Consider the following 13,217-nt stretch of genomic DNA (forward strand, 5'->3'; position numbering starts at 1 on the left):
AGCAAGCTGCTCTAGATCATTTGATAATAAGATGATTTTGAATTAAGAGGAACTCTGAGGAAGACAAAATACAATGTGTGTGTGTGTGTGTGTGTGTGTGTGTGTGTGTGTGTGTGTCATGCCGCCTCACTGGAGGTGAATAATGAGTGCTGAAAGGCATGAACCTCGTCTGTTCACGGTACTTTTGTGCCTGGTCAAAATTACAAGCTGTGAATTGCGTGCGCTTTGAAGGAACTCTTTAACAAGCTCATTTCTGTGTGTGTGTGTGTGTGTGTGTGTGTGTGTGTGTGTGTGTGTGTGTGTGTATACCTTCTGACCAATCACAATCCAGACCCCAGCATCATCTCTCCCACACACACACACACACACACACACACACACAGTGATGTACATGTTCACCCACAGACGTGTAAGCACGCAATAAAAAATAATATATACATTTTTCTTATCTGTGTTTTCTTTTTTTAATCTTCTTTCTTTTCATCAGTGGAAGGAATTTTTTTTATCTGATTCTCCTCCTTGATAGAAATATGACAAAGAATGTCAGAAAGTCTCTCTTTTGTGTAATTAAAATGTTGTTGATCTTGTTCTTGATGACATTTACATCTGTCAAAAAGAAGGTTTGTATGCATAATTGAATAATAATAATGATGTCTCAGCCAAATTTTGTATAAAAAATATATATATATTATTTTTTTTACTGTATTTGTCAAACACTCCCTTATAGAGAGAAACGAGAGAATTATCAAATTTATGCACCAGAGCTGCTGGGCTCCATGCTCAGCTTGGTGCTGCTGGGATATGAAACCATGTTCTTCTGAACATCTTAATCACTGAGTTACCACTTCCTCATTTGTTTGAATACATCACAGTGTAAAGTTTATTGTGTGACAGATGAGCTACGAAATAAAAATGAAATTTAAAATAAAATAGAAGAAATAGCATTAAAACCCAGAAGTTTGAACAGGAGGTGATATTTGGATTTAGATTCCCAGCTGATATTTTTTTATTGCAAAGCTGTTACATTATATTTAAACAAACCTTTAATTCTTGTTCATATTTTCTTCCTAATTTCTCACTTTCAGATTTAGAATTTTCTAATACATTTTTTTTACTATTTTTCCTTTTTAAAATAGTAAGAAATGAGGATTGTTGCTAGGTGAGGCAAGATAGAGAGACGCCACACCTTCCTAAAGAATCCGAGACTGCTGCTTGTTCTTTCCACGTCCCGATAAAAACCACAGAAACGCAGAGATTTGCATAATCCTTTATGATGTAGTTCTCGATTTTCCTCTCGATAGATGAAGAACGAGTCTGTAAAGTAAGTGTACATTAAAGCAGTCCACATTTACACAGTTAAATTAAACTCCAAAAAACTTTCATCTTGTTGTAAACTCACCCCTGGTCTGATACAACCCTGGTTTATGTTTATCAACATGGATTTCCCTCTGTGAGTTTCACTTTGATGCTATGATGCATTAATCTGGAAAGCGATACAATAATCATCGTCTGCAGGAAACAGTGAAGCATGGTGGAGGTTTCCTGCAGGTTTGGAGCTGCATTTCTGCAAATAGAGTTGGACCGGTGGTCAGGATTAATGCTGTTTTTAATGCTAAGAAATCCAGACAGATACCATTCCATCATGCAGTACCATCAGGGAGGCATCTGACTGACCCCAGCTAATGTCATTAAGAACTATCTTCAGCGTAGAGAAAAACAAGAAGTCATGGAAGTAATAGTTTTGGCCTCCACAGAGTCCTAATCTCAACATCACGTATCTGTCCGGGATCACATGAAGGATTTGAGGAGCCTCCATCCACAGAAGATCTGTTGTTAGTTGATCTGTAGTAAGATCTGTAGTAAGATGTTTGGAACAACCTACCTGCCGAGGTCCATCTAGAACTGTGTAGACAAAGTGTGCTTACAGCAAATATATTACAGTTCCATTTTTGAAACCATTCGTACTTTACAGTATTTTTTCACTTCTGCAAAAAACTTTTGCACAGTGCTGTATATTTATATATTTATTTATTACCCCCCCCTCTCTTTCTCTCTTTCCAGAAGGGTCTGTTCTCTCAATCTGAGACCGACCTCCATAAACCCAAGCGCTATGCAACGTTCTCTTTCACCTGGAAAAGAAAGAAGAAAGATAAAAATCTCTCTCAGAGCTTCTCGACTATCGATGTGGCATCAGAGGCCAGAGGTCACAGAAAAGAACCAGAGGATGAAGACACAATAGAACCTTCCTTCAGAGGAAGTGAATCAGTAGACCATGACCCTGAAAGCACAAATGCAGGAGACCTTAAATTAGCAAACACAGAGAACATGTCTATCCCATACATTGACTCCTCGGTTTCTGGAAGCGATGGATTCAGGACTCCTCCAGAAAGTCCTTCTCAATCGCTTCCTGAAATGTACAAATCACAAAGTTCAGAGGAATTACTTGGGAATGCTATAGATATTACCAGTGAAGAAGGTTCCAGCTTATCCCCCTGACCTCGACAAAGCCCTCACACACGAGTTCCTCAAACTCACTTGCCAGAACATTTGAAGGCCATTTCACACCAATCATTCACACTTCCACCAGCAATGTGGAAACCTCCTCCATCAACAGTTCACTCATAACCAAACATATTCCGGAACAGAGCAGCAGTGCTGATAGCTGGGATCATTCTCTCCTGCTTCATCAGAGGGACACGGGCAAAAAATATCCGATCAGATCACCTGAATCCACCTCACATGGAGATGCTGCTGAAATATTTGAGGAGCTAAACGCTAACCTGTCCCTGGACAATCCTGAACAGTGCTCCACTCAGCTCGATGAAATTATTGATTCTAAAAAAAACCCAGATGTATTACATTACAAACCTGAGATAGGATTCTACCGAGACATTTCTGATGTCATTGATGACACTCTCCAGGACAATGAAAGGAAAAACGAGGAGAACTTTGTTTATGATGAAAGGAAAAACGAGGAGAACGTGGTTTATAATGAAAGGAAAAACGAGGAGAACGTGGTTTATATTGCAAGCTCTGATTGCATTTTGTCCCTGTCACATGAAGTTCCTGGAGAATTTGTGTCTCTTTCCAGTCCAGAGATCGAGGTAGATGATTCTCCACAGATCATCCACCCAACAACAGAAAGTTTCAGCTTTTTGTTAGTTGAAAATAATAGCAATCCAGCTTCAGCAGATGTTCCTGTTGGTAACCTTGACACAGATTCTTTACCTCCATTAACAACAACAAGCTTCATGGTTTCTGACCATACACCTTCAACATTTAACCAGTTGAGATCTTCAAACAGCAGTGACTTAAATCACAACACAAACATCTCAGTTCTGCTTTCTGATCCTGACCATCCAAAGCATGAACCTGAACCTCAAGAACTGACCATTTCCACCAGTCTTCTGCATGATACCTTTAACACACCTTGGTCTCTTGAAAGCTTCTCCACTCCCACTGATCTTTCTCACCGATCTTTCTCTGAAGACTGGGAATCAGAGATATTCAAAGGAAACAATTTAGAGGAAGATGAATGTGATGAAGGAATTTATGACCTCTCTACTCAAGAACTCAAGAGAAAATCTGCAGTGTTTGAGAAGGAACCTCAGACAACAAATAGTGAGCCTGTGTGTGAGTGTGTGATACGTGAAAACGATTTTGACACCTTTAATTTGGTTGATAAGATAAATGATTTAGCTGACATGAAATATTCTCAAGCTGATAAAATTACAGGAGAAAACATCACAAGAAACCTTGAAGAACCAAGAACATTTACAACCAAGAACCTGCTTGGATCATATTCCATCACTACGGAGAGAAAGGAGTCTGTTAAAGAAAATACATTTTTCGTGGATCCAGGGTTTGTTAGGGATGAAGTACAGTTAAGTGGAGAAAGTGAGGCAGCACCAGGTGAAGTCGAGCGACAGATCTTGACAGAAGATCTTGCTATTATCAAACCAGACACTCCAGTTCTGCAAGTGTGTGTGTCTCAGGAATGTGTCCCTGCCCCTCCCTGCAGTCTGCACAGTGAAGTGTCACTCGGAGACCGCAAGACAGAAACGCACCTGTACGTGGAGGCAGGGTCAGGCCCCTCCCAGGAGTCTGGATCTCCCACACTGCCACAGTGGGACGAGTCGGCAGGGGGTGGAGCAAACGCAGATATCGGCAGGCTCCATGTGGATAGAGACGACATCAATACACAGGAGACAGAGACACGTTCTCTCACCTGCTATCCAGCACCGAGATTAGAATCTGCTGTCACACCAAGACTACCAGAGCCCAGTGATACCTTCCAACAAATTCAAAACAGCGCTCATCGAGAGGAACAAGACATCGTCGAGAATCCTGCCTTCCAATCAGGGGACGCTGCAGATAGCAATAGAGATACCTGTGGAGAAAATAAGTCTCAGGGAGGAATCGTTGTTTACATCAGAGAGTTTTGTGAGGAAGAGGACAATCCTCAAGAGTCAACCAGTAGGAGGACACTCTCTAACCATCTGCCTGCAGCAAGACACACATCATTTGGCCGGTAGGTGTGTTTCTTTCTTTCTTTCTTTCTTTCTTTCTTTCTTTCTTTCTTTCTTTCTTTCTTTAATTTTTTTCCCTTCCTTCCTTCCTTCCTTCCTTCCTTCCTTCCTTCCTTCCTTTCTTTTTTCCATATTTCCTTCCTTCCTTAATTCCTTTGTAGGAACTGTGGGACATTTGATAGCCTTAATGTTTCTACTCCAAAGTGGTGCGTTCCCTGACATTGATTCTTTCCTTCAGAGGCTTGTGTTTCTGTTTTCTATCTCCCCTTCCTGCTTCTATCTTTCATCTTTCTAACTCACACTCTATGAGCCTTCCGTTTCATGTTTCTAGAGTCTCGGTGTCCTTTGGGAATTCTGTCTAATTCCATGAACATTCCATGGGGGCCGACATGAGATCGGATTTCTGTGCATCTCAGCCCTAAATAACAACTCCATCTCTGGTCCTCATGCTAAAGAAACACTGCTTAGTTTGTTTATAGGTTGAGGATACACCTGATTGCACAATGTATCAATGGCCTCATATCTCTCAGGTTGGGTTTATGTTTCTTATAGTAGTAGAGGCAGCCATATGGAATGAACGATAGAAGATCATTGGTCTAAAGTGTAACTGATAACTCCTGCTGCAGGTGTGTCTCGCTCACAAATTCATGACCTAGTTGAGGTTTTCCACAAATGCTGCCATCCCTATATCATGTTTTCCTCCTCACAGAGAGTGAGGTTTATCATTCATCACCCTGTAGACGGCATTGAGCAGGTCTCTTTGCTTGCCTGTCGGCTGCATCACAAAGACAAGTGAATGTTTCTCACTTTGTTTTGTACTAGTCATTAATAGTTCATCTAATCTACAAAAGGCCACACCTCATTCCAAACTCATTTCACCTCATTTCAGTGTGACCTGTCACCAGCCTGCCACAGTTTCTGTGCACGCTGTTCTCCTGTATGACAGGAATGCGTGTCTTCAAAATCCTAATAATTGAGCTTTAATGTTGATGCTAAATGCTGGATGGACAGTTTCAAACCTTGTACTGTACATGCAGTGATGTCACATTTCTCTTCTCTCATTTGCCTAAACGTTTTATAAAGAATTAAACAGGATACTGTTTTGATTTCGTGGTTCATTTTGTATGTAAATGATTTATGGATTTAGTTTTGGATTTTATAAAACAACAAATTAAAACGATCATCCTGAATAGTACCTTCTATTCGGTGGAGGTGCTAGCTCATCAGAAGGTTGAGGGTTCAAGCCTGGGATTGTCAAGATGCCACCCTTGGGGACCTTGCATCTGTGCTTGGTCATCTGTGTTCCACAGCTGAGCCTGATTTTCTTGGAAAATCCACACCCACAAACACCAAGAGTATCGATCAGTACAGACTCTCTTTCTCAACACCTTTGTATACACAGTGATGAACCAAGTTTCCAGCGTTTCCACATTTTTGTCCTCGCTGCTGCTGCTGCTTCTGCTTTCATGTTTTCTTTGACAACTCATTTAAACCTGAAATCCTTGCATGCTTTCACAATCTTGTTGCTCTTCACGCATGTTTCATTTCTTACTTGACAGGTTTCTCGTGCCATTCCTGGGCTAATCCTTACAAAGGATTGCATCCTAAACGTGTTAAATTACAGTCATTACAAGTGACAAAATACTACAACCAAATTGGGGCATCTGTCAGTATGAGGGGCAGGAAAAGAATTCACTACACTGATGTTTGGGATTGTAAATGGTTTGAAGGCATTGATTAGTTTTCTGTAAATGTAGCTCTGACGGTAGTACAGCTGAAAATCCTAAAAATAATATGGTGTTGTTTTCATAGCAACATCCAGTTTACAGTTTACAGTAGATAGACCTATTCAAATGTCTGGAAGCATAGCTGTGGAATGAGTCTCCAGTGTCAGTCAGAGTTAAAGCTGTGATTTCATATTTTGTTTATATTTTATTTTTTCTTTTCGACAATGGTTTTGACAAAACACTCGGTCGTTGTTTTTTTTCTTGAAACAGCCCCACTATGAGTGTTTCATATTTGGACAAAATTGCATGATTTGCATGAATTGCAAACACTAAAAAGTGAAAAGGAACATTTTGTTGAAAATGAGTGAGGAAATTGTTCTTTTCACTGTAAGTGCTGTTATATTTGGCTAATATCTGTTCCGCATAACCGGTCGATGACTACGCCGTGTGAAGAAATCAGGTAATCAAAATGGTTTTGTAGTTTTGTACATAAATCCTACCAATAATGTGTTTTTTCCCCCCCAATTTATCTCACCTGTTCAAAATGACACTGTGGGCATGTTTCCTTGTAACTCTGTAAAATTATCCGATTGTGTTTCATTATATTATGGTGTGCGGCGTCAGTGATTTACCTCTAGAGGCCGCTCTTGTACCGTATAAAGCAACCTGGAAAAACTATCAGTTTTGATTTTTGCAGATAGTTCTGCAATCAGCTATTGCTGCCAATTAATCTGCAAAACTGAAGGGTCGGTCGACCTCTACTCTGCATATCTGAACTCTCTAGTCTAATAAATACAATCAATTATTTTGCATAGATGGAAAAGAAAATAAACTTTGGAGATGCTGTTTCTCCACTATGCTTCGCAGTGAAGGTGGTGTTTTGTAGTGTTAAAATCTGGAACTGCACCTGAATGAACTGGGACTTTAAATCAGCTCTACACATAATAAAGAAACGGAATAAATTTTGAACTGAACTGAAAACTACAATGATTTTTCCCAACTTTTATATTATGGTGTATTTTATTTGTGTTCTTGACATATGATCCCAGTAATGTCCAGATCAGTTCCAGGTTGTTATGCTACAAAATGTGGAGATGTTTCAGTAGGGGTGATGCAAGACAGAGGTGACAATTTTATAGTGAGTTTATATTTTTATTGCTGCAAAATTATAGTTCACACCCTGATACACACCCTGATTACAAAACCCAGTTGCAGAACACCAGAACGTGGCCTACAAACATGAGCTGAAAGGTCACACACGCTTGACTTCCTGAGGAACCCTCTCACATTTCACAATCATCACTTCAGTTGTGCTTGCGTAAACGTCGAGGCACTATCTCATCACTTTAACACACAGAAAGAAAACACCAGCCACGTGTGTGTTACTAAAAACAAACTATTGTTTATTATAAAGTGCGTACTGCTTTTGTATTTAGATAAAAATAATTGCGCAGTCTTGTCGTGTTTGTATTGAATTATTTATATTATATTGGATCTTTTATACTTAAAAGAATGCTAAAGATGTTCCTGAACAGGGCTGAGAGAGGCAGTGTGATGATCTAATACTGCCATAAACATTTCATCACATACCTTTTTGGGATGTCATGGTATCACCATATCTGTTTTTATTGTTTTTAAGATCCAAAATAAAATAAGCATCATAAAAAATCAGCTCCTGAAAACGTTCACTCCTTCAATGTTTTGTCTTCATTTTCTACATTGTACATTAATACTGAAGGATCTAAACGATGAAACATGAATGTATGTTATGTAGTAAACAAAACATGTTAAATATACCAAAATGTGGTTTACATTTTCAAATGCCACCTTTTACTTTGATGAGAACTTTGCACACTATTGGCATTCTCTCAATCAGACTCATGAGGTCATCACCTGGAAGGATTTTCCAACTTTTAAACTTATCCACTGCAGCAGAGGTAGCTCTTCATCTTTTTTCTGGATCAGTCTTCACGAGAGCCTGTTTTATTATAGCATTTTATAGTTTTGGTGACTGCACTTAAGGATATGTGCTTGAGATGTTTTGGATTGACAGATTTTTAGTAATGATGGATCTTTTCTCTTTCCTTCACTGAGAGTTTCTTGCTATAATATGGATGATACACCAGCTGTAATAGCACTGATGAAGCTATACATTCTGTACTCACACTTTCCTCTGCACAACTGATGCTCTAAAGCACATTAAATAATATATATATTTTTTTTAAATACGTTTATTAAAACCTTGAGATTAATATCTTTATATATCACAGATTAACTTATTTAATGTTAACTTATTTATTAAAAATACTATAATTCTATATGTTTGAGATACAATTGTACATATTTATAATATAATAATATATATTGTTAAAAATAATGATTGTAATAATCCTGGAGAGGAAAGTCTTGTTCATGCAGCACTGATGATTACAGTGAAAAGTTTGTTGTGTACACACACACACACACACACACACACACACACACACACACACACACACACACTGTTTTCATCCTTGAAAATTCTCCAAATAATCTCCATAGTTGAGAAAATGGAGAAGGATTTTATCAGTAAAAACTTAGAAACTCTGGTTTCTTTATCCTGAAACACATTATTTATTATTATTTAATGCTTGCTGTAAATAAACTGATGTCAGAAGGAAGACGAATCTAACTTCAGATCGGATTAAAAAAAATAAACAAAACCGAACATGTGTTTGTACAACAATGATTTTTTACTGTTTCTGTTTTCTGTTTTAAAACCAGTCAGGCAACCTCACCTATGGGGGGGTATAGACAGGGAGAGATGGAGAGCGACAGAAAAAGAGGAAGACAATTGGGTGTGAGAGAGAGAGATGCAGAAAGAGTGGAAGACATGTAAGAGAATAAGAGAGAGACAAAAAGAGTGAGCAGGATACAGTACATAGAGGGGAACTAGAAATAGACAAAAAGGGATAGATAAAGAGAGAAAAAGTGAGGAAAGGAGACAAAAAACAGGCAGAAAAGAAGGGTGTAAAAGAGAAAGAAAAAGAGAAATGCAGGATTGAGACTGAGAGAATGTGGTGTGTTCCAAACAGGTCACAATGAAGTTTTTCTGTTCTGCACACATAGCGACCTGTGAAGATGATAAAATCATTAAACCTACAATCAGACTAACTTTATAAACTTTCTGAATGTGTTGGACCACGAGATCTTCACCTCAGTCTCAATGTTATTGTGGAATCTGATTATCGGGGTTGTGATGAGTTTTGTATCCATTAGAGGGCGTACATGAGCAATTTATTAAACCTTAGTGTGGATTAAATGCTATAAACTGTATTGAAAGTTTGATATTTAAATCGAAATAAATTCAGTGTTTTAATAAACGTGTGTTACTTTGTGTTACATATATTTTGTAAATAAAATATTTGTGATTAAATTAATTAAAATACTGCTTAATGAATTCAACTAGTTAAATATTTAATTGTTAATGCTGTTTATAAAGTCCACATACTACAGTTGTTTAAAGCAGAGTATTTTGTATATATTTTATATTTTTATTTATACAAATTACAAAAAAAGTTCCTGTATTTCTATATAGTGTGTGATAATTTTACCCCAGTCATGTTGGTGTGTGAATCATGAGTGGGATTAAAAAAGCTAGATCATCTGTTTCCCAGCGATATATATAGTCATAGAATAATACAAATAATAATAATTAACATTTCAAATGATTGTTTGGTTGAATAACAGACACCTGGACTAATATTTCAGTGACGTTATCCAGAAGGATATTTCAGTTCTCTTTATTTTTCCAACACAATGACTCTGACAACTTCTTCAGCATTTCATGAGCTTCAACATCGTTCAACAGGTGTGCAATAAAACACCCTGTATACCCTCTGTGTCCTGCATCCAGCCACAAATAACCACCTGGAAATATCATGAAAATGTCATTTCTACTTTCATTAAAACCTGTGTGCTGATTTTCCTGAGACGCACCTACAGGACCTGAGGTTATTTCAGACATGCTGAAGCAGGAAAATCCTCATGTTTTTATTAACATCTTTCTTTCTCCTTGTGTTTTTCCTCCTGCTCCAGGTTCCCTCATGCCTTCTTTCCTCTCAGCACAGTAATCGAAGAGTCTGACACTGAGATCCCCTTAGAACTTTGTCCTGAATCAGACACAGACATGAGCATGTCTCATGTTGGGGTGATGAGCACCACGTTCACTCTGAGGCCCAAAGTGTCTCAAGAAGGACGAGAGGATGGGAAAAAAGTGAGAAAGGTGTCCCTGGTGAACAACAGCAGCATCAGAAGCAGTTCGGTGCTTCATGAGAGTGTTGTGAAGGAATTAGAAAATGGTGTTAAAAGTGACACTGTGGATAACGAAACCAGGCTCGAGACACTCGATGAATGGAAGCCGAGGCCCTACGACTACCGTATTTGTGAAGGAGAATCGAGATCTTCTGTAACAGCCAGCTCGGAGTCCGAGGTGTCAGGTAGCACACACCTGTATACTTCATACTCCAGCAGCTCAGAATACGAACCGAGTGTGCGCTCCTCCTCCTTCTCCTCCTCCTCCTCCTCCTCCTCCTCCACTCTCACCTTCTCTTCTGAGCGAGACTGGGAAACCCTCCCCTCTGCCGTCTCCCTGGAGACAGCTGGTAGCCACAGTAACACTACCTGGTGGAATGCGAGGAGCGAAGTCCAGGTGAGCAGTGAGAGCCAGACGGATGGGAGGAGCTGGGAGGAGCTTCCCGAACCTGCCGGGGAGAATGAGATGAAAAAATCAGAAGGAATAGCAAACACAGACTCACATTACAGCGAGACGGACGGATTCTTCTCCGGAGTCTTCAAAGCCACTCGGGTGGAGCTTTCCCCGACTGAGGCTGATCCGGAAACCTCAGCTCTCTCCTCTCCACATGAAATGGACTCTCTGGTGGACACTCTGAAAAGCATGGCACCTCCTGTTCGACACCGGTCTCTACGCAGCAACACCAGTCTGCCCTTCTCGTCTCTGCCTCCAATCGTTGAAGATGCCACGAGCCTGGTTCCTTTTGGAAATTCCGAGATCTCCAGCCCGACCTCTCCTACACCCGCTGAGCCTTTCAGCAGCCTGCCGCCGGACATCGGGTTGAACTGGAGCACCTCAAAAGATATGCGTTCTCCACTCACATTGATGACCATGCTGAAGGAGCAGCAGGGCCAGGATCTTCAGCCACGCTCTCTTATCATAGCACCTAGAGCTTCTGCTCTCAGTAGCATCATCATGCGCAAGAGCTCACTTCCAAATCTTAACCTGGATGAACCTGGATCTCAAGTTAACGGCGTCTTAGGAAGCTCACGCCTGGACCACAGCTTGCTGTTTTCCAGTTACCGCAGTGAACAGAACGAGGAGAATGGCAAGCCAGCAGGACATCGCTCTCTGTTTCGAGCAGCCTCGTTGCCTGAGGTCAGCTCTGGACACGACTACCACAGCAAGATTTCCATAGCACCAGACTCACTCAGGTCTACAGGGTCCTCTCTTGAGCTGTCATTCCTCACACCTCCAAGCTCTCTTCCAGGGTTGACCGAGACATCTCGTATCAGCAGAAGCTCTTTGGTCATCCACAGCCCTACATCTGAGAGTCCTACCTCCAACACCACACCTCTTCATCTGGGCAGCCTGTCACCAGAATCACAAGTTAAACCCCCAAGCCTGCAGAGGACCCTCAGCCTCGGCGCCACGTCCGTCAGATCGCCAGTTCACGATGGCGTTTTTGGTTTCACCCAGGTGTCTGGACCAGACAGGAGTCTAATGGCCAAGTACAAAGCCTTCCCAGATGCCTATGTAAGTACTGTAGAAATTAGAAAAAATCTGTTATTTTAGTGTCTTGATCTGTTTCTTTTTTTAAGATCGGTGTTGCACTAAATGCCCTTTTACAGGGGATCGTCTTACAGTCTACAGTTTGAGATAATCCATTTTGGGACTTTCCTTTTCCACTGAAACAAGGTGCCTCTGTGACACTGTAGAACTTGTAGGCAGTGAAAGGTAACGGAGAAAAGAACACCTCAGAGAAAAAGGGATTACAATGGCGTCTCAGAGGCTCGTATCCATTACCTTACCTCTCATGCAGTATTCACGTTTCCTCTTTTCTTCTGAAGTGGACTAGAGCTCTAACTTCTGTCATCCGGTCTCACCGTGCCGGTCCGGGTAGCGTCATTACTCGGTGACTCAAACATCTTTTAATAGTTGTTCAAACATACAGTAACATTTGAGCAAGCAGCAGGTCCTGACGCAAACCTGCACGCAAAGTCTTTCACCTGCATTCACAGCTCCATGTTTTGTTCTTGATTGATCTGAACACTTCTGTAGCTCCTGGATTATGTCATTGATTTAAAGAACTGGATTTAAACTCGAGGTCAGGGTTGAGGTTAGGTCTGGTTTATTGCAGAAATTCATTCTTGTCTTTTTTCCATTCATTAGTTCTCGTGTCGCCCTCGAGCGCGTCGTCGCAATAAAACATTATCAGCCTGCTGATCTCAGCTCGAGGTGGGATGTAAATATCCTGCTCCTTCTCCTGCGCCCCGAAACAATCACACTGCTTTCAAATAACAAAATATAAACGTCAGGGCTTCCTCCACGCACTAATTGCTCCGATACCTAACGTAGACAGGTTGACAGTGATGTGTAATGCCGCACACACACACACACACACACACACACGTGTTTAGACACACAAGGATGTGTGTGTTACATGCACATGGTGCAGGATGCATAGGTGTGGGCTAATTATTCGAATTCCTGAAGAAACCTGCAGTTGGAATGTTCCATTGATGCGTTTAAAGAGAAACACATCAAGAGAATTCCTGCACAACAAAATCAAAACAAAGCAGAATGCTTTTGTCATCGTCTACTGATATCTTGTATATATTGAGCTGTGACGGCGTTTTAGTGGCACCCTAAAAAAAAAGAAAAAAATCTAAGATTGCGACAATGAAG

At 40.5% G+C, this 13,217-nt stretch overlaps 1 protein-coding gene across 1 annotated transcript in view; it reads left to right on the forward strand.

Annotated features, from left to right (window-relative positions):
* Nucleotides 1-13,217, forward strand: part of crybg2 (crystallin beta-gamma domain containing 2) — a 37,079-nt gene that overhangs the window by 7,688 nt on the left and 16,174 nt on the right. Inside the window, exons 3-4 of the mRNA XM_046866310.1 lie at nucleotides 2,062-4,531; nucleotides 10,334-12,065. Coding sequence (XP_046722266.1) covers nucleotides 3,252-4,531; nucleotides 10,334-12,065 — 3,012 coding nt within the window. The 5' untranslated portion in view covers nucleotides 2,062-3,251. The remainder of the gene's footprint in view (nucleotides 1-2,061; nucleotides 4,532-10,333; nucleotides 12,066-13,217) is intronic.

Source organism: Silurus meridionalis, chromosome 14, assembly GCF_014805685.1.
Source record: "Silurus meridionalis isolate SWU-2019-XX chromosome 14, ASM1480568v1, whole genome shotgun sequence".
Taxonomy (NCBI): domain Eukaryota; kingdom Metazoa; phylum Chordata; class Actinopteri; order Siluriformes; family Siluridae; genus Silurus; species Silurus meridionalis.